A 22,455-nucleotide genomic window follows, 5' to 3' on the forward strand; every position below is an offset into this window, starting at 1 on the left:
ACTGAGGAACTATAGCACTATACCCGCTACCTGTCCTGCCCACTAAACCTCTCCATGTCACCAACCAAAGTAGTTTATTACCCCAAACTCTCTCAACCCTTAATTTCTAACATATACCTCTATTACTATGGAACGTATAGAGCATGGAAAGTATAATAAACTTAAGATGGTAGCTCATGATTTGTCCAGACTAAATTTCTTCAACATCCTAATGGTTTTAGCTTTGTTTTCAATTCAAGTGAATGAACAAGGCATAATTCAAATTATTTGACATATTGCCAGATTAATTAAGAGAAATGCCTAGACTCTGGAGTCACTGGGTCCTGCTTATTGTTGCTCACCTAAAGTGCAACTTGTCCTAATTCTGACTCATTCCTTTTCTTCACACTCATTCTTTATGTAATTATGCTAGAGTTCAAGTCCTTTATTTTGTAGATAATTAAAGCCAAGAAAAAAAATAATATAACAAGTTCAAGGTCATTTGGAAAATTAGCGTATTTGAGCATGAATTCATTGTTTTCTGACCTCAGACCCATCACCACGCTGATCTACTTTAATAAAGTACCTCTTAGGGACATTAACATTAACCAGATATAGGGTAGCTATAAAACACATAGTTTATGGTCACCCTGAAAAAATTTTGGCTCAACTTCCTCTCAGAGTTCTCAAACACATCATGGCTTTAACTCTATTACTTTTTACTCTTCCACTTGGTACACTTATTTATAGAACTCTTGAGTATCACATGCTGCATATTCTGGGGAGCAACCTACTCCATCTGCTTGGACTTCATAGCTGGATACTGCTGAACCATGAATCAAAGGCATCCACGGAACTGAGAGCCCTCATTCAGGTATAGAGAGCCAGAGCCCAGTTTGTAGGAGCCCTGCCCTGGGCTCTCTCATTGGATGCTTGCCTTGGTTAATGGTGATTAACAGTAAAGTGTGACTGTGTGTGCACACACCAAAACTGACCTAATAGAGACTTTCAAGTGGAGAACTGACAAGACTCTGGGGTAGGCATAATTTTAGAAATAAAATGCAACAGCGGCTAAATCATAGCACAGTCGCTTCATTTCACTTTTTTAAATTCAGTGCAGTGCTCTGGGTGTATAGTTTGTTGTCTTATTTGTTCCTCATTTTGCTGTTTTTCCCCTCTTTCACTGAGAACCATATCTAACCACATCCACCAGATTTTATAAGAATGCTGAGTTGTCATACAGGAGTTTTACCTCACACGGGGGAGATATTAGTTGATAAGATCCACCTTGTTCAGATTTATTGCTTTAGCATATTTCATGCTAAAAATATTTTTTCTACCATCTGCTAAGATTAGCACTCTAGTGGTATAATAAATTTACTCACCCTGTTTCTGTGATGTAGTTTGGAACCAACTTTATACTTTATTCGGCCTAATTGAAAATAGGATAAGATAAATGATGCACTTTGAATTTCTCTCTCAGACATACCATTGTTCATTACTTCAACAGAAAATGAGTACATGTGATTGTAATTTTAGTGGTTCAGTAAAACAAAAGTTCCCATGGCAAGAATACAGCATTAGCCATTGTCATCATCCAGTGGGGTCTTGTAAAAAATATTTAATGCTGTTTTGCCCTCAGATGAAATATTGTGTTTCATTTAAATACAAAACTGGTGGCCCTCTTTCCAAAACATGTTATGAAAAGAAATATATTTCATGGAAATATGGGACTTGGTATTCATTTACATCTGAGGCTCAAACTTAAGGCCAAATTTAGAATCTGATATATTCGTGGCTTAGTAGGACATGTGGATTTCCTTCTCTGATTTAGTCTTTTGCTTAAGCTTGAGTTGTTTTGGCCATTTTGAAAGAGAAGAAGAATATGTAATCCGTTTATTATGTATTAGATTGTAATGGACCCATACCCTTGTGTAGTTTTCTCCAACTTTGATCCTGGGCTTAACCATGAGTCTTGCTTTGACTCAAGGAAGAGCAGCAAATGTGATGCAAGTAGAGGCTTTAAAAGTGCTCGAAGACTGGGGCTTAGAACACAGTTGCCACAAAAAGGCGTAGTGGCTAGTCTGCTTGAGACAGGTGGCCACGCTGACAGACAACACCAACTTCTAGACATGTGAATGAGATCACATGTCTTAGTCACATCTTAGATCATTCAACCCTACGGAGCCACCAGATGACTATAGTCGCACGTGTGGCCCCTGGTAAATCTAGCAGAAAAACTAACATAATTCAGCCTAACTTGTTGACCTACAGAGTCATAAAGAAGTAAAATTTTTGTTTTTCTTTATTTTGACTTCAATTTCCTTTTTAATTTTTAAAATTGTGATAAAATGTACATGAAATTGTTTTTAATTTTAATCCACAACTTTCCAAGGTGCTTTGTTAAGCAGTAAAATATAACTGATAGAATACATAAAACCTTCTTCTGCCACTAATAAACACAGAACTTTATGAGCAGGATTGAGAATGATGGACCGACTAAGGCCTAGATTAAATCAGTCATAGCTAGATGGAATTTGCTAAGGAGACTATGAGAAGTGCACTAGAAGATCAGAATAAGAAAAAAATGGAAACCACCTTATCTATTACTGTTTATAAGCATTATGTACCTCACTTTCCTCTTCTGTAAAATGGGCATAGTAAGGATACCTTCTGATGAAGACTAATCTACATAAAGCACCCAAAACAGGGCTTGGTATAGCATAAGCATACAATAAATATGAACTGTTATCATCTTGTGTACATAAAATATTAACATGTGATGGGCAAGTTAAGAAAAGTCTCCTTGCAGCCATGGTACTAGGGACTCATGAAGTCAAAACACGGTAAACAGGGGTGGTTAAAACTTTGTGATTCTAGATTAGTTCACAAGTGATGGGCATATCATGGCCCAGCTACAGAGCTGTCTGCAGACTGGCCACCGGGCCCTTTCCAAATGTCTCTCTATAGAAAAGTTAGTTTTAAATCAAGTTTACACTGAAGCCTGCATGACATTTTCATAAGAAACTGTTTACTCCCAAATTACCAATCTTCCCTATCTTTATACCCTCAGAAATCAGAAAAGAAAAAAATAACACATAATGTAAAAGAAATACCTCCATACAGTCCTATTTCCCATGCCTGACCATTTCCATAGAGTAGAAAAAACATCAAACGACTAATATGATATTATGCAGAATTCTGTAAAATATATATAAATCTAGGTTATTTAATATTTTGCCTCTTATTATTACAGTTTGGGGCCAAGATGATGGCGGGTGTCTATATTTGAGCATGAGTCTGTGGCATAGGCATACTCAGTGTGTGAAGAAGGCGTCATCCACATTTCACCATATATGATGTATTTATTTGCCGAAAGGTATAATTTGTATGTTGTGGTCTAAGTTTAGATCGTGGATATGTTTATGGGAAGGGAAATGTTGCCCTGATTTCTGATCAGAGCCTTGAGACTCTATTGAAATGTCACGGTGCTTGGTAAATCTTTCCTTTTTCTCTCTCTGCTCCCTCCCTCCCTCTGTCCCTCCCTCTACCCCTCCCTCCTCTTCTTCCTTCCTTCTTTATTTCCTTCCTTCCTTCCTTCCTTCCTTCCTTCCTTCCTTCCTTCCTTCCATCTTTCCTCTCTTCCTTCTTCCATTTGGCAGGTATGCTTGACTGGCAAGGAGGATTAGGTTTATTAGAATGTTATTCCGTATTGTTTCTGACTTTATCAGTCGTTAAAAAGCAAAAGCAACATCTCCAACTTTTCTACACCTCCTCTTATCTCTATAATCAGGGAAACCTTTCTAAGAGTGAGGTTAGAAGACCAAAACTGTTATTTCTTTATAAAGTAGTATATATATTATGGTAGTCAAGAGCCTGGTCTCGAGGTCTGGAAAATCTGGGTTCATATGCACACCCATACTGTCTAGGAGTCTGACATTGGGCAGACTAATTGGTCTCTTAGAGGCTCAGTCCACCACCTGCTAAAATAGGGTTAATAATTCCCACTTCAAAGAGTGGTTGAGATGATTGAATGATTTTGTATCTGCAACATGAATGGTACATAAATAGTGGTCAATGAATTATGAGGATGCTGTTTATCATTTCATTTAATAGAACGTGCTGGGCTACGTCAAGAAAATTTGCAACCAGTCACTCTGTCCACCAACTCGATACCACTTATGACTAACTAGAATAACATAGCTGATCAGGGATAAGATTAAGGTCATATCCACATATCAGCACAGACCTTACAGATTGCTAAGTTCTCACACTCATTGCCACAGTTGCTGTCACTCTAATATCCTAGTCTCACCCACCCACAGGCCACATCTACACTTTCAACCTGTAGCTTATTTTTTTTAAGATTTTATTTATTTATTCATGAGAGACAGAGAGAGAGAGAGAGAGAGAGAGAGAGGCAGAGACACAGGCAGAGGGAGAAGCAGGCTCCATCCAGGGAACTCGACGTGGGACTCGATCCCGGGACCTCAGGATCACACGCTGAGCCGAGGCAGATGCTCAACTGCTGAGCCACCCAGGCGTCCCTCAACCTGTAGCTTATTTAAAATGGAAGTAAAGCAGAAGCAACATTTAGAATCATCATGACATGTTGTAGAGAAAACCCTAGAAATGATTATTCCAACTGCTCATTTTTCAAACTTGTGCTGCCTAATATGGTAGCCACTAGCTACATGTGGCTATTGAGTAATTGGAATGTGACTAATCTGAGTTGAAATGTACTATAAGTATAAAATATATACTAGATTTTGAAGACCTAGTACACAAATAAATGTAAAATATTACATTAATAATTTTAAATTGAGTACATATTGAATGATTATATTTTATACATATTATATTTAAAAAGATATTAAAAGGGGCACCTGACTGGCTCAGTTGATGGAGCATGTGACTCTTGATCTCAGGATTGTAGGTTCGAGCCCCACATTGGATGTAGAGATTCCTTAAAAATCAAATAAATTTTAAAAGATATTGAAATTAATTTTCTGTTTTAAAACCTTTTTTAAAAAACTGTGACTACTAGACAATTTAAAATTACATATTGGTTCACATTTGTGTTTCATATTATGTCTTAATTGGGCAGCACTGTTTCAAACAAAGCAAATTAGTCATAGAGATGTGAAGTGACTTGACCAGGACAGCTCAGCTTTCATCAGCAGGACACAGATGTGATTCTAGATTGCCTAGCTTATCGTGATTTCTCTCAACACACAATCTTCTCTGGCTAACAATCTTTCTTTTTTTCTTTTTTTTTTTTTTAGACTGTAGAATTGGGTCTCTGATGGTGCCTGGGTCCCTGAAAACTGAGGTTTCTTTGAAAAATACTGCCAGCACTTCCTGTGACTGGCTGTGCTTTTTTGTTGTTGCACTGCCTGGGAGACTGTGCTGCTGTTATCCATTTCTTGCGTCGGTTACAGCAATTGGTATTGTATCTAAAACAATTGCTGTTATTAACAGGTTAAGCTGCTGGGATGTTAAAATAAAGGCTGCCCAGCTTTAGTGCATTTTGTTGTAATCATCTCCCAGATGCCTTGTCGGAAATCAATTCAAGTTCAAAACTGGCTGGAATTGGGAGGTCAAGGCTTTGGCAGACTAAATATTTTATCTTCTGCTCATGTCTGGAGCTTTTAAAGATGTGGACTGGGGGCTCTTTTCTCATACCCCATCTGGACAAAGATGATTGGCTTTGCCATTTTGCCCAGGTTAGGACAAGGTTAAAATCAATTATAATCAATTATTAAGAGTCTTCTGTGGCTGCATTGCTTATAGGGGGATTTTAAAAGTTTCTCAGTTCTGAAACATGCATATCTTAGTCGCTGCTGGAGATGTTGTTATTCTAGAATGTCAAATATAGATGTTATCAACATCAGGAGTAAATACACAGAATTTCTACTTCCCATTTCCTTGATACCTATGTTTCAGGACAATGAGAAAAACCTAAAAAGGCTGAGATAATCATCACTGCTGCACCAAGTTGAAAAATCTTGTTACCTTCTTATATGTGTTAGACAACTAGAGCTATTTATAATTTGGTCACACTGTCAAATTATTTCCTAGGAATTTATTGAGAGGCTCTCTGCAGTTCTTATGTAATCATTTGCAGTATAAATGCACATGTAAGTGCTCAATCTAAGGTAGATTGAAAGAATCATAGATTTCTAATTCTATAATAATTTTGAGACAAGCTAGATCCAGCCCTGCATTTTCTGATAAGAAAACTGAGTCTCAGAGAATTTAAACAACTTCCCCAATTCTTACCACTTTCTAAAGGGAAAATTGTACCTCCTTGTTCCTAAATGCACATGCGGTCCCTAAACATCCAAATGAATCTTTTCCTTTTATACAGTACTTTCATATTCTAATAATTTTCACCACAATGATTTAAGAAGAAAACCTATTCATACAAAATGAATATCATTCTGAACTGTGGACCAAGACATGAACTCAATAAACAGAATATAATTTTAAAGTGTTCTCAAAAGGTCACTTAGCTTTATCCTTCATCTCATTTTCCATGAATGGAAATCCCTTGTATTTTCAGGTTTCATCCAGATGCAGTAGCTGAGGGTTCAAAATGCTACCTCCCCCCCTTTGCATTTTATTCAGAGTATATAGAAGAAGAAATCTAGAAAATATACCAGAATTTTTCTAAAAACATGTCCAGTACTGGCTATTGAACGTAGAGCATGGACTACATGTGAAATTTATCTAGGATAAGCCTATAGTATTGGCAAATACTACTACATATTTTCATAGCAAAATCCCCATCCTTGTACTATACTTAAAAAAAAAAGAAGTAAAACAACAATATTCCTAATTTGAGAAAAGAAAATGCATGTAATTGGAGGGGTAGCCTTTTAGATTTTAATACTTGCTCATCCTCCATCATCACCCTACAGAATACATACTTAACCATCCCAAAGCTCATGTTGGTGGTAGAACTAAGATGTGATATATGTAAAGCTTTTACAAAATTAAAATTCTAAGGCCTGACATAATAATTGTGTAGAAATCAATGAAACACAATGTAGAATTGGGTAAGATCATAGTTTGGGCCCAGACAGATCTGGTTTTGTTTCTAGTTCCACCATTACTAGCTATTTGGCCTTGGACATATTATTTACCTCATTTAACTTCAAATTTCTCATGTGGAAAATGGGGGTACCAATTATACTAACCTCAGGGAGTTGTTTGAAGATTAAATGAAAAAAAGGCCTATAAAACACTTATCACAAAGCTCTAATAAATTTTAACTATAATAATGATAATAAATAATAATTATTAATGGTAGCAGCAACAGCAGCAATCACATTGATAATATGTATATTCTCTATTTCTAACGTTGTATTATATTCTTTTGGATCTATATGTGCACGTATGGGATAGAATTGCTTTAATGTCTGTTCAGATCAAAAGTTCTGGATGAATTTTTTACCTTGGTTTATTTCACAGCAGCACAATTCACATACTGAACCCTTCAAACCTTTCTCTGTGTTGAAGGATCATACTGTTCATTTGGATCATTGGTTACATTCTAAGAAAAGTTTATTCACTGCATAGGCAGGGACAACCTGATTCTGATATTCCAAGGTCTAATTAATTGGTAGAACTTTTTACTCTTTCTTTCTGTGTTAAATCTAAGTTTGTAGCACATTGTATTAGAACAAGCTTTCAAAACCTTTGAAACCTAGGGGTGGCATAATGCAGTGCATAAGATGTAACGGTTATGGAGTAAGACAGACTAGAAAGCTTTGCCACTCACTGACACTGGTTGTATTTTAGGCAAATCAATTCACCTGTCTGAACCTCTGGTTTCTCATATATAAAATGGAGAAAATGGAATGTAATTTATTTTTTTAAAGATTTTATTTATTTGGGAAAGAGGAAGAGAACACAAGCAGGGGGAGCTACAGAGGCAGAGGGAGAAAAGCAGGTTCCCCACTGAGCAGGAAGCCCAACTCTGGGCTCTATCCCAGGACGCCAGGATCATGAGCCAAAGGCAGATGCTTAACTGACTGAGACACTGAAGTGTTCCTAGAACTTACTATTATCATTTTGAGTGTTAAAATTAATCTAATGCAAGTAAAACTCTTAGCACAATGCTTGATGCATGTTAAGTGATTCCTAAGTGGCAACTACCATTTTTATATTGTGTATTCATACAACTCATAAACTATGGTATTTGTTTCAGAGCAATGAATAGACATTTAAATTATATCCATTCATAGTGGCCATTCACAAATATTGATTGATTGATAACGTATATGTGCCAGATACTCTGCTAGATCTGGAGGGAAATAGTAAGCAGGAGACACGGCTTTAAAGAATGAATGGTAGGGCATGAGGCATGGTGAAAGAGAACAGGTAAACAAGTGATCTCAGTAAATTACATTATAGTTTTGCCGCCCATTAGTTTTCCTTGGGCTTGGTAGCCAATGTGGCTTGTCTCATTATAGCTATCAGCTCAGAAGACCACTGATTTGGAATCTGTAGATCTCACGTACACAGGCTTTGCTTTAATGTTGTGCAGGCCCTTGCCCTGTGTTTACATAGCTCCTCCATGCAAACATCTCAAGCATTTAAAATTGGCTCAGGAACCTAGTGCATAACTTCCTAGCTGAGATGAGAAACCAAAAATATACCCTACCTGCTAGAGTGTTGACATAGCAACAGATAAAGAAGCTCAAGAAAACTACTCTCCGTTCTCGAAGGTACACTGTGATGTCCTGTTCTTTATTTTTTCTTTGCCTGGGTATAGTTTCTTCTTAATTGGTTTTGCATCTGATGAGATGAACATTGAGCATTTGCAGTATGTTTGTCGTCTGTTGCCAGTTACAAGCCACAGATCACCAGCAGGGCCTGCCATTCTTGTATTCAGCACCAGCCTTCTTCCATTCTATTTGGATCTATTGGCTTAGTACCAGGCATGGAAGATAGGAAGGAGTAATGGAGAATGAATAATCCTGATTAGTTTTCTTGGATCAGAAAGTGTTTTGAAGGAATGAGTACTCCAGAAGACCCTCATTGCCTTCACCTTTGTAAAAGGAATGCTTTTAAATAACGATTCATATGGTATGCAGCGTATTCGAAGAGCAAATGCAGAGATGAAAGCTTCTATTTATTTTGTACAGTGAAAATAGAAATCTGGAAACAGCATCTGTTTCTCATTTAAATGTATTTTTCCTGATTATTTAGATGTATAGAGGCATCAAGCCAGGTTTCAATCAACAACAAAGGTCTTGTGTTATCTAAATAAAACCTCATTCCTAAAGCCACTGGTCATAACACTTAAAATAGCTTAAAGATCTCAACATGGCTTTCAGTGCAAAGTAATTATAAATCCTGGGTCATGAGCAATATTATTTTTGTCTTTGCTTTTTAAATCAAGTCCAAAGACGTGGAGAAATATTAATAGAGCCATATTTCCTGGTACTTAAAAATACCAGGTAATTTAAATTTTTTTTCTGAGTCATTTACTTTTTTGAAGAATAAACTTTGGAATCATGACTTCTGTCTCTTGTTTATAATGGAGAAGGATAAAGACCCTTTTGTATCTTTGGATGATTTGATAATATGGACTAATTATTGGAAGCACATGCAAGAAGGTAGTGCCTCAAATATTAACTGATATAATTATGACTCCTTCAATTCCATGACTCACAAAATAGAAGAGTCTATAATAAAGAAACTTTGTTTTTTCAGAACCTCTGTAGCTATTCACAGTTACCTACAGGCTAATAGAAACATCATAACTTTGGAGAGAAATGAATTAGAAATTTTGAGGAAGAGGGCCATTAGAACCAACAAGTTCTTTCAACAGTGGGTGTGGGTGTATGTGGGAGCCCAGCCAGTGTGGTAGATCTGTAGCTTCTGGACGGATCTGTGCTATGTAGATGACTCCATAGCCAAAATCAAGATAGAAGCAAAGAAGAACCTAAATGAAGAAGGAGAGAGCTATCGCTGATTGCTTTAGAAATAGTGTTTGCAAGGCAATGTGAAAAAATGAAGCTATCCCTAGTTCCGGTAACCCCTTCCTTCCTCCATGAGGACAAGGCTTCTAAAGGTACTCCTCTGTGCAGCTCTGACTGCAGATTGGCTCTTAAGAGGAGTCAATCACGTGTCTCCTAATTACCCTGAGTCGGACTAGAGGCTGAGAAGATGTTGATTTGGGGAAAATTGTCTTTTATATTGCCTTGTAGATACTTTTTCAGTATGTTCTGTAGATGTAAATTGAAAAGTTGTTTTTTTTTTTTTAAACCTTCTATTTTTCTCTGGCTTGCTGACCATACATACCTATTTCAGTCTTGTTTTTCTAGCTCCCCAACCTACTGCACTCATGACCTCCCTGATATATGATAATTGAATTTAGGGCAAGAGTTTACGTTTTTATATTTTTATATGATTTACAGTCTGCCTAATTTCAAAAACGATTTGAGGTAGCAAGAATAAATGACACTGGGAGTTACACTGATATTTTTACTCTGCATTTGGCCCATATTCTTTTAGACTGCATACATTTCCATAACTCTGAGCAAGGATCATAACTGGATGACCTTTTGTCCAGGGTAAAATTCACAGAATTGCAGCAGGTGGAAAGTGAATTCCTAAGTATTTACAAAATGAATGACTTAAATAATCTGCTCAGTCTCTGTCATGGTTCTATTAATTATATTGTTTTGTACTTATGACAAGTTTCCTGTTGGGGGTGGGAGGAGAGGATGAGAAGATTTAAAGTACCTCTTGGATTGCTGTGTGACTTGGAGCAAATCACTGACCAGTCTGAGTTCTAGATTCTCCATCTGTTAAATGGGGATAATAAACCAATAGCCTCTTTATGATAGGATTGTTGTAAGGATCAAATGAGATAATGTATATGTAAGAGCTTAGTAAACAATAAGTCACTATGTATTATGCAGCCAGTGTGGGTGAATGCTTTATTTACTTCAATCTCAGCTTCATACAGTGAGAGAGACCAGGCCCTGGCTCTCCGGGATGCTCTGTGAAAAGTGCCTCATTGTGTTTGGGCTTTATTTATTGAATGCATTTGAATGAGCGATCATTCTAAGAGCAGAGAGTCATTCAATTTGATTTCACAATGGGGTGATGGGTGAGGCTGGAAACTACATTCTCAAATGCATTATCCAGAACACAGGAAACAAAACCACTTTTTAAAAGTGACTCATCTTTAATATCTCATAGCAGTTTTGAAATACTTCATTCATTCATTTTTATAGCAAACTCTTAATTGAGAATGTCATAAACCGCTTTGCAGAGAGAGGCAATCATGACCTGGGAAATTAAGTGGAGTAATTTACAAATAGGCTTTTGTCTGGCTGGAGGTTTTAGCTTATTCACAGTTTGCCTTTAGGTTATCTTAGCAACACACGCTCCCTTTTCCCCACCCTATTGGCAGTATGTATTTTGGGTGCCCAATATTTGCTGAAAATGAAAAACAAAAGAAAACAAAACAGTTCCCATATGTTGCTTTCTCCTGGCCTGCATTACAAAGTCCTTCTGACCCTTTATTCTAAAAAACAAACACTAATCACCATCATCGTTCTTCAAGACCCTTCTTCCTTTCACCTCATCTGTCTACTGTCTATCCAACTGTCTTTCTACATGGCGCATACAAATATGTTGTGAATGAATGAACTCTGGACCTATTTCCAGCCCTTCTCCATGAAACTAACCTTGACCCAAGTCCAGAGTGAGTTCTTTTTTTGTTGATTTCTGTACAACTAACTATCTCCATAGTTCGGCACTTTAGGAAATATATTATTTTTTCCTTAATTAAAAAAATATCTTGTTCCTCCTCCTTCTCCCCTCCCCAGCTCTATTACGCGATATGTCATGGAGACCACGAAGCCTGATGCACTTGAATAAACCCCTAGTTCTGCCCTTTACAAGTTGTGGTACCTGGCACACCTTGGGGATGATAATAATAATTACTTCATAGGGTTGTTGGAAGAGGTAAGAAAAGAGCTTATATGAAGCATAAAGCACATAATATGAGCTGATTAAATCTTGTTCAAAGATTAATTCATTGATTCTTCTCAGGACAAAGCTTCCTCTTTGAGAGGAGGAAGAGAAAAACTTTTTTTTTTTTTTTTTTAAATAACCAAGGATGCATTAACCCAGTTTACCACCTGCCAAACTCCTGACCTTTTAAACTGCTGAAAATCCTGTAAACTTTCACCTAATTTAGTCTTGCAGCTTTATCAAATGTTTATTGGTTTCAGTTTATTCCTTCTTACAAACATTAGTTGAGCTCCTATTATGTGCCAGATATTGTGCTTAATGCGATCAAGAAAATGTTAAATACAAAATCCCTGTCTGCAGATTAGTGAAATACTTTTTAAAGCAATGGATTTATGTGGTACTCCTTCCTCCTCTCCCCATATACATACATATGCTATCTTAAAAATTAAGCTTGGGGAAAGAGGGAAGAAAGTATCTATGGAGAGAACCCAGTGGATTATAGCTTTCTAGGTCACTTTCAACAGGCTAAACATATAGGATACTGTTTGTGTAAAGTACAAGGCATACCTTACATTTCATCCTGTGGATATTATGCTTATTTTTATGGATAATCACTATACTTAATATCTTTTGAACCTCTTTGCTCTTATTTTGTTAGGTATGGATTCAGCATTTAACTCATAATTTGCAGTTTTCTGATTCTGTGTTTCCAAATGCAGTCCATTTGATCATAAAACAATAGGTTCAAAAGCAAAAGTTAGCTAGCTTGTTAACAACATCAATAGTCCACTACCAAAGATTCCTAACCAATTTATCTTTCTAAAGGACAGAATATTCATATGATTTTTAATTAGGTTAGAGCAGCTTATTTAGACTTAAAAGATGAGAAAAAACACAAAAAGACTGCATTGATTTTACCAAAACCTCAGTATTGTCCATCGCTTTCCACCTGCAGTAACAAATAGCTAATGGGTTGTCACTGACTTTGATAGATTTATAGAATTTCCAAGTTGAGAAATAGTATCTAGTTACCTATTCCTCAAATTGCAGTCCATAGGCCAGCAGCATCAGCAAAACTTGGGAGCTTGTTAAGAATGCAAAATCTCAGACCCACCCAGACCAATGAAGTTAGAATATGTATTTTAACAGAATCTTCAGATGATTTGTAAGCCATTCAGAGTTCTTGAAGTACCACTCTTAAGCCACCTCCTCCTTTTTTTAAGAGATGAGAAAGTTCAAATTCAGAGCTAGTACGGCTAAGACTAGAAAACCAGCCTTCTGATTCAAAGTTCAGAGTTCTCTTTTGTACTCAGGGATACCTCAGTGGCTCGCTCATTCTTAACAGTGAAGGGAAGAGGCTATTGCCCAGTTGTTCACTTTAGGTTTGACCCTGTCTTGCTTCACTTTCCTGGCTGATGTTTGGTGGTCTAGAAAAGTAAACTTCAAGATCAGGGAATGACTTTCTCTTTCACCCTGATTTTTCTTGTGCAGGCGGCCATTTGGCATATCATCCCATATCGCATAAGCCTCCTAAATAACAATGAACCCTTAATGAGGCCAGAACCCTTTTTATTGTCATTAACGTTTGTCAGTGTCTATGATAGGAATTTTAGCATCTGACATTCTTTCCCCAACTCACAGCTCATGATTGTGTCGTACATCTCCACTCATATAAGGAGGATTGAAAAGGCTGAGCCAAACCCTGTTAACAAAACAGTCCCCTGAAGGGCTATAATATTGCTCAGTGGTAATATCATCCCTATGCATTTTATCTTGTACATGAAATCTGGGCTAATTATCATTTTCTCATACAGTACATTTTAGACCATTGTGTTTTTGTGTCCCTGCCTAGTTCATTAAGCAGGGTTTTACAGCTCCTCCAGTAACAGGATTGCTATTGACACTTTCATTAGACCCATAATTCAAATGCTTGTCTGCCTTCCAAATGGAAGCCTCTCAGTCCAGAACCACAATCTGGCCACCGACCGTATGTTGGCTTTTAGAACTGTCATAAACTCATCATCACATTCAAGTTCTTGAAGGGTCAAAATCTGCTTTCTTGGTGAACTGTCTCCATCCAACAAACAGTCAACGTGTTCTCCAAGAATAGTCAGCCAAGCTTTTTCTGTCACGCTTTGAAAACTCTTCCAGACAGTTCTCAGTATAGTGCAACTATAACACAAATAATCATTGCCTGTATTTAAATACTAATTCCCTGCTTCCTTCCTTCATTCATTCACTCATTCATTCTATTATTTCACCATTTGAGATCAATATTCCCAATATTATGGCAGATGTAATGATTTTTAAAGATGAATAAGATGGTCTCTGCCTTGGAGTATCTTATAGTCTATAGTGTTAGTGGAATGTGAAAAATTTCACCAGGAGGTTGCAAGCACTTGGAATGGCTATAATTGTAGATGGCTGTACTCTAAGTAATGGCTGTTCTCAACACTGTTTCCTCATCAATGGTTCAACTAGAAATAGCCTCAACCAGCCTAGGTAAAAGTGATACATGTATGAAATATATCACAGAATATAACTTAGAAAGAGATGAAGTGGAATCCACAGAAATTATTCCAATGGACAATGCAGACAAAGTGGGGCGGGATCAGAGATAGCCAGTGCTCTGGTGATCGCGAAAAACAGTCTTTGTTTTTTATTGGTGTTTTGGTGTTATTGGTGTATTGGTGTCAGAGGGAAAACTCTGACAAGGTTCAAGAAAAGGTCCAATGCAAATATTTGATTTAATTGACAATAAAGCTTTTTAGAAGTGCCTACTAGACGATGAAAATTTCTGTGTTAATGTTTGAAGAAGTAACTTATCTTGGGCGTTTGTGAAGAGGCAGGAAATCTGAACAGACCTATGTAACTTCAGTATGCAATTGAGGTTTCCAACCTTTACAAATTGCTTTTAGCTATTTAATTGAACATACAATTGTAGATCATATATTTCAAGGTACAGTTAATTGTATTTGATTTAAAAGACTTCTATATGGATACTTTGCTTTTGCTTTTTGATCAATTGAATCACAGAGGAAAAAAACCAACTTGTTTTGGGGCAGTTTTTACCTTCATGATATCTTTGCCTTTAAGAAGGAAAGAAAGAGGGGGAAGAAATGGAAAAGACAAAAGTATAGTCTTGTACCATTTCTTCAAATCCTTTTATGTTTCCTAGCCTTACCTAAGCATACACGTTAGATTACCTTCCTCCTACCAAACCCATAGCTGGACTCCTGAAAAATAAAGGTTGTCTGCTGGAATGGACTCAGACTATTAAGCAGAAGAAGGGGGTGAAGCTGGTATCTATTGCTGATCAGGATAATGTGGCTTCATTTTGCAGTAATACAGCTGTGGTGGTGGAAAATGACTTCAGCATTTTTCCTAGTGCATTTCATTCCGCTGCATGTGCCTTCGTAAACATGTCCAGTCGCGTGATGGAGGTCAACGACAATGTAGAGTTTAGAAATTGTTGCTTAGAAATTACACTCACTTAAATACCTGAATCTGTCCATCAGCCATGCCATAGCTTATTCCAAGCTTGTGCAGAAGAGTGATTTGCAATCTCCTTGCTTTTCATTTCAAGTAGCATCACTCACTTTAAGCCAGATATTCAGGCCTCTTCAGAAGCCTCCAGGGTGAAGGACAAGTAAGAAGAAGCTTATCAAATCTTTCACAACTAGGGCCAACTATATCTATTGCATCAAACTTGTTACATCTTTCTCTGGTATTTTATTTTAAAATCACACATTCTTCCTTTCATGTGACAGATAATGAGGATTTTGCCACATAATTTCACAATCCCAATGGCTCTTTTTTGGTTTTGCACATTTAATTGGTCACTCCCCAGGTTAAAAGCTGGGCCAAAATGACTTGGGTTAAAGGAAAGGATGTTTTGCAAGTTCTTCGCCTTTGAATTATCTTTCCTCATCTTTATAAGCTCAGGTTGCATAACTAAATTCTGGTGGTTTTTTCTTTTTTTTCTCTTTTACTCGCAGGGACTTACCAATTTGGGCTTCTTCCAGAGCTGAAAACCGATTACAAATATGAAACAGATTTCACTACTGGACTTGAATACCATATAAAAAACAACAAGATCTTCAAAATAATTGAAAAAGATCCTCACTAAAGAATAGATGGAATGTAAATGGCAAGATATTAAGGAAGTAAGAGGTAAATTTTAATAAAAACATGTTTGTTATGTGGTCAGGTATATATATACAAACTATGCTTCTAGGCTGAAGGTAGCATTCTTTCTCAGTTAAGGATCAGGGCAGGGAGAATCATATCTAATTAAAAAAACATACCAGATGATCCACTTTTTTTCTTTGAATCTGTCCATCTAGCTATTAATTATAGAAATATTGCAGCATGCTAGATTCTTTCTAAGGACATCATTTTAGGGGAATAGTGTGCTTTGTTAAAGGGAATGTCCTCCACAAAAAACACTCCCAGAGACATTCACCAATTTCTTGTGCTTCAGAAATTGTGGAGCACCATCTTGAAAACCTATCTCTGGGATGACAAGGGAACAAATTAGGGGCAAAGAGCAATAAAGCTCTTAAACCTTGTTTATCTTTATGTTGAGAGAAAGAAAAAAGAAAGAAAAGAAAGGAAAGGAAAGAAAAAGAAAGTGTAGTGGGCTCTCAAGAATATACAAAGGTCATCTAGGGTTAGGCCTCTGCCATTATTTTAACTTGTTTCAGGTGCAAAAAAAAAAAAAAGGAAGGAATGGATATATAGGTATGGATAGGTTTATAGATACAACATATATGTAATATATAGATATTTAGGTATCTATATATAACGTGGTCTCAGATTTTTTCTCTCCTCTGGCCTATTAAATAGTTTAATGACATCATCTATTCGTCCTGCCAGGAAGCATCTGTAAGTTGCCAGATTCCTTTCTTGGGCTTTTATTTTGAAACAAAATCTGAAGAATGGGGCAACGATAGAAGGGAAAAAAAGCATGGTTCTCTGTTCTCAGGAGGAAAGTGGTGAACTTGGATATAGCTATGAAAGGCATTCAATCCCCCAGAGAAAAAGGACAGAAGTTGGGGTGGGTATCTGAGGTGGGAATGTGATAGAGTATGTTGAGCAAGGATGTGACTTGAGGATTTGAGGAGGTGGTAGAAGTGATTTTGAGATTGAACAGCGAGCCTGTGAACTTCCAGAGTGAACTATTTAGTAGGCTTAGAGTATCAGAAAATGAAAGTATGAGATGTTAATAGAAATTGCTATGGGCTGTACTCCTGGATCTCCATTTCCTCAATGAATAAAGAGTGGTATCCCCTAATTTTAAATAAAATGTCACTTTGGGTCTGAACATATAGCTGTACCATTCACTTAACTAATAAAGCAAATATTCCACTGGGCACTTTGACAGCAGGATTTCTTTTAAAACAAATCAATGCCCAAGCCACAACTTAGCTACCAGATTTCCTGTTCTCTTAACATGACTGAGTTTGTTAAAGAGCAGATGTGAGAGGCAGGTGTCCTGAGCTTTAGGCCCCGTGGAACCACCAACTAGATGAATGGACTCTAGTCATTCATCTGAGGTAATGATGTACACTAGTTATGAACATAGGACTTTGGAGTCATAGAGATTTTGCACAAGTTACTTAATCTTCCTTGGGTGTTGTATCTCATATCTATAATGTTGGGGCATTAGAAGAGCCTCCCTAATCGGGCTTTTTAATGAGAAAATGTATTTGAATCTACACAGTATAGAGTTCAATCAGTATCAGTCACTGTTGTTAGAGTTACTGTAATTATTCTCAAGGCAGTGGTGTTACTAATCCCTTGTTCTCGGTTTCCTCATCTTTAACATGGGAGGATAAGATAAAATTTTCTCAATGCTCCTATCCATTTCTAAAAATCATTTCTGTAATTCCACAGTTAAGAATACCAACCACAAGAAATAGCTAATGGTCAACGAGACAACGCTTCCACCCTAAATCTATTAGAAATGTTTGACCTCTTTTAAAATGCCACATCCTTGAGGGGGCCCAAGATTTCACTTACCATGTGCTTTACCAACTTTAGTATCTTGTTCACTTACTTGCTTGCACACTTACTGAGTAAGTAATAAAGTGCTGTAGTTCTCTCTCCATCTATAAACTACACTCAACTTGAAGTATTCATGATTTACCCTCTCTATATGAAGACATCCTTAGTAGTTCTACTTTTCCCTGGGAACATAGATAGCCCCAAAAGTATGTTTTCGGTTTACTTTTTTTCTCCTCTCCTCCTCCTCTTCTCTTTTTAAAAGATATTAAAACCCTAGTTCTTTTGTGATATGAAACAGACCATCTCTTTCAAAGACTTTTGAGTAATTTTTTTTCCTTTTACTTGATTTTCTTGGTAGAATCTTGCCCACAGAAATATAATACTGATAGACTTGTTGATTGGCCCTAGAATATATCACAGTCCCTAAACACATGAAATTAAAAAAAGAAAAAAGAAATCAACATTGTTCTGAAAGGAAGGTAGTTAAAATTCAGAAAGAGAGATTCTTTAATTAACTTAATAAAATTACTAATGGAAGCATTTTAACTGCTAAATTTAATTTACTTGTCAAGATATCAGGCTACAAAGAGGAGGGAAGAGTAGGAACTCTGCTTTCCATTATGATGTACTCTATTATAGAATAAATTTGCTTAAAATGAAATATATCACCAAAAGCCATCAATGACATCTTAATTTGGAACAGCCAGTTGAAAAGTAATTAGACTATGAAGCAATCAGTTCTAGTAAATCAGTGTTTCCCTTTACATAAACATACTTTTTTCTCTCTCTTTTTTTTTTCTATTTATATACAGGAAAGACTTTCAGGTAGTAGGCAGGCAAAGATGCTGATTCTTTTGGCTGTCGGTGTTTTTACTTTACATTACCAGGCTGTCAAAACAAAATGTTTTATGATGGGTTTAAAAAATGTATAAGCATCTGATTTGATTTAATGTTTATATTTATATGTTGAACTGAGGAGAGTTTGCTTATCATAGGGGTTTAAAAGATTTACATTTGTCTGCTTCTTACTTCCAAAATGCTTTCCAGATCCACAGGCAGCCCTGACACCTTACTTCAATGAATGAGGCTCAGTCAAAAATCAAACAAGAGCCTTGCCTCTCCCTGCAGGATCTCTCCTAAGTTATACAAATTAAAGTGGAGAATGTGGTTGCTAATGATACGTGGATGGGGATGAAGGTGGGAGTGGTTAAGATTATCCTTTTGTTCAGTATCTGACAGTTCACTATTAGTAGTTTCTCAAAATGTAACTGACCTTCTTAGAAGTGTTTGCTTATTATTATGAAAAGCTAATAAGGGGAATGGGTGAAACAGAAAAGAATCTGTATTTCATCTGATTTCGAAAAGTTAACCTGATTTAGCTGAGGTGTTAAGAATCCCAGTACCAACCCTGTGGTGTATATATATATATATATATATATATCTTTTCTGATCACCTTGGTAAACCTCTGAAGAAGACATTTTCAACTTCAATTTACAGACATGGAACTGGAGGCCCAGAGAGGTTCAGTGACTCATGGAGATCGCAGAGGTGGTTAATGGGAGAGATGAGGCTAGAAAGAGGGCTTCTGGGCTCCTGATACTGTTTGCACAACATCTGCTTCTGATGATGGAATCCCATCTGTTATATATGGAGGGGAAGAGGTGTGAGAAAAATAACTAGATGAGATATCAATCACTCAGCAAAATATTTATGAAGGACTTCATTCAGATATTAGGGGAGTCACCATTGTCACCAGCCCTGAAAAATCGGAGGGGATGATGAATTATGCCAAAGAGAACATTAGCTCAGAAGATAGAGACTACTAGCTGGTAATGTCATGCTTGTGTTAGTGTGTATTATTCCATAGTGGAAGAGAATGGCATGAGGGAGGAAAATAAAGGACAGTTTCTTAGTGAGGAAAATAAGCTACACCTTGTTATGAAAGGAGAAATGTGGGAAAGCCTTTAAACCAGTTCCAGGCTGTGCCAGCATGCAAATCACTTAACAGTATGCAAATGACCTCACCCTTATAGAGTAAATCATTTCCATTTTCTCCACTGCCTATTTAGAAATGTGATCATTGATAACAACACTACAAGGTACGAATCCTGGTTGAAAAACACATTGGGAGGAAATCTAATATGTATGATACGATGAGATTATTAAGATTCATAATTGTAGGTAGGTGTGAAGTAGCCTAAGACAATATAGTCTAAGTGCAAAAACAAAAAACAAACCTCCATTGCGCTGTAGCAGTGAGAGAACTGAACAGAGCCCAGGGCTGCCAGGCACCCTCTGCCTCTAGATTTCTAGTAAAAATACAGTTTGTCATCCCCAATGGCTGCTCAAGATCCGTATATAACAGGACAATTGCCCTGGGAGTGGAGAAGGCAGGAACTATATAAAAATAGACAGAACAACTTAAAGTTAGCAAAGAAAGATAAGCGCAAAAGTGGGAAATGAGATATTGCTAGTAAAAGAGGTTAGATGGAGTAAAGAGGTCTTTTATAAATGTATCAAGGAAAAAAGTGATCCTCAAGAGAAAAAAGACCAGTGAATAAATGAGAAGAGGAGGGTGTGAAATTAATGATGGCTGAGATATTGACCTCCTGCTTTAAGTCAGTTTTTTAAGAGAAAAATGAGAAGAAAATTTGGACAGCTGGAAGGCAATAATGACTTTTAAAAATAGGTATCGACAAAGAGGATGAGGGGAAATTTAGAAAAAAATTAAACATTGTGGCATATACAGATTGTTAAGTCTCAGATAATATGCTTCCCAGGGAATTAGATTCCCTGCCTACTAACTAAGCACAGGTATGGGAGAAAAACAATACAAACTAAAAAGATGTCAGAAATTCCTCAAAACTGTGTTTCATATAATGATAAAATAATGGTGGAGCTGGAGTGGGGAGCAAACATAGGATAGGCTCTCTTAGCATTGTGTAAATTTTTGACATACTTGGTTACACCTATGTGGCAATTGCAGCTTTTAAAAATTTAGAGGAAATTTTTCTCTTTTATTTAGCAAGGAAGGAAGTAAAGTCAATAACCCATGTTAACTACTGTGTATTATGTTCAAGAGATACTGTCCCATAGGAGAAAGTTGGAAAATAATGCAGCTCCTAAAACGTTATGTAAGTATTAAAATATTGATGAAGTATGTATATGAAATTGGACAAATCAGAGTGCAATAGACAGAAAAACTTCTGAAAGTTTCAGGTCCTAATAAAGTTTTCAAGGTTAAATCCTCAAAAGCCAACTAATTCATAGGAAGCTACCAGATACTTGGGAATAATCATTTAGGGAAGTTTTTGTTGACATTAGGTAATCATTTTTGTGTCAGTATTGGAATTTTATTTATTTTTTATATATTTTTTAAAGATTTTATTTATTTATTCATGAGAGACACAGAGAGAGAGAGAGACAGACAGACAGACACATAGGTAGAGGGAGAAGCAGGCTCCGTGGAAGGAGCCTGATGTGGGACTCGATCCTGGGTCTCCGGGGTCACAACCTAAGCTGAAGGCAGACGCTTAACCATTGAGCCACCCAGGCGTCCCAGTATTGGAGTTTTAGAGAGAGACCAATTTACTGGAAGTGCGTTCTTTTTTTTAAGTTTCTAAGTAATCTCTACACCCAACGTGGGGCTCAAACTCAAAACATCGAGATCAAGAGTTGCATGCTCTACTGACTGAGCCAGCCAGGTGCCCTATAGGGGTAGATTCTTAAGGGAAGATTGTTCTTGGAACATTTGCCCCCAAAGAGTTTCCTTGGCATTCTTATGTAATGGGCTATCTTATTGACAGAATGTAGTCACTGTCTTCTTGGTTTCTCTCATTTTCAATGTCCTCTTTTCACCTGTTGGTCTTCAATAACTAAACTCTGGGATTTGTGCTATACCATTCCATTGACTCACTGTATCCACACTGCAGGAACCCTACAGCACCTGCCTTCAAGCTCCTTACAATCATAAGTCAAATGTATGGTTCATTGACAAATCAGTGCCACAGTGAGGAAGTGTAGAGGAGTCTGAAGTCATATGTAAAGGAATGTGGCAGAGATGAGACTTGACCTCCTTCCTGAAGAATACATGGAATTTAGATACAGGCACAAAGTGGGAAGAGAGAAAATTCCAGAGACTGCAGCAGTTAGAACAGAGGTGTAGACAGAAAAGTGCATCTCACAAGGGGCTGGGAAATAGATCTTTTTTGGTGGAGCAGATTCTTAAGAGGCAGCAGGTACAGCTATGATGTGGTAGGGCTGTTTGTAATCTGAAGAACTGAACACAAATCACTGCTCCGACTTTTGGAAAAATCACTTTATTTCTCTAATGGTCATAGTCTCCATTTGTAAAATGGAGGTCAGTTACTCTCCTATAAAGCTGCCATCCTGAGTGCCAGCCTTAGTAGAGTCCTATTGTATGGTCAGTTTTCTGCTTTTCACCCAACCTTCCACTTTGCTTT

General features: G+C 37.0%; 1 protein-coding gene across 8 annotated transcripts in view; it reads left to right on the top strand.

The window, feature by feature from the left end:
- Positions 1-22,455, top strand: part of LOC144324194 (uncharacterized) — a 580,701-nt gene that overhangs the window by 364,347 nt on the left and 193,899 nt on the right. For 3 of the 8 annotated variants that reach the window (XM_077915489.1, XM_077915475.1, XM_077915476.1), the window contains 2 exons: positions 11,835-11,973; positions 15,981-16,155. The exons of 1 other annotated variant lie outside the window; for it this stretch is intronic. In XM_077915489.1, the coding sequence (XP_077771615.1) occupies positions 11,835-11,873 (39 nt within the window). In that variant the 3' untranslated portion in view covers positions 11,874-11,973; positions 15,981-16,155. Of the gene's footprint in view, positions 1-11,834; positions 11,974-15,980; positions 16,156-21,017; positions 21,127-22,455 lie in introns of all 8 variants that reach the window. 4 more of the 8 variants (XM_077915477.1, XM_077915478.1, XM_077915487.1 and 1 more) reach the window with 2 other exon arrangements.

This window comes from Canis aureus, chromosome 11 (genome assembly GCF_053574225.1).
Source record: "Canis aureus isolate CA01 chromosome 11, VMU_Caureus_v.1.0, whole genome shotgun sequence".
NCBI classification, from domain to species: Eukaryota; Metazoa; Chordata; class Mammalia; order Carnivora; family Canidae; genus Canis; species Canis aureus.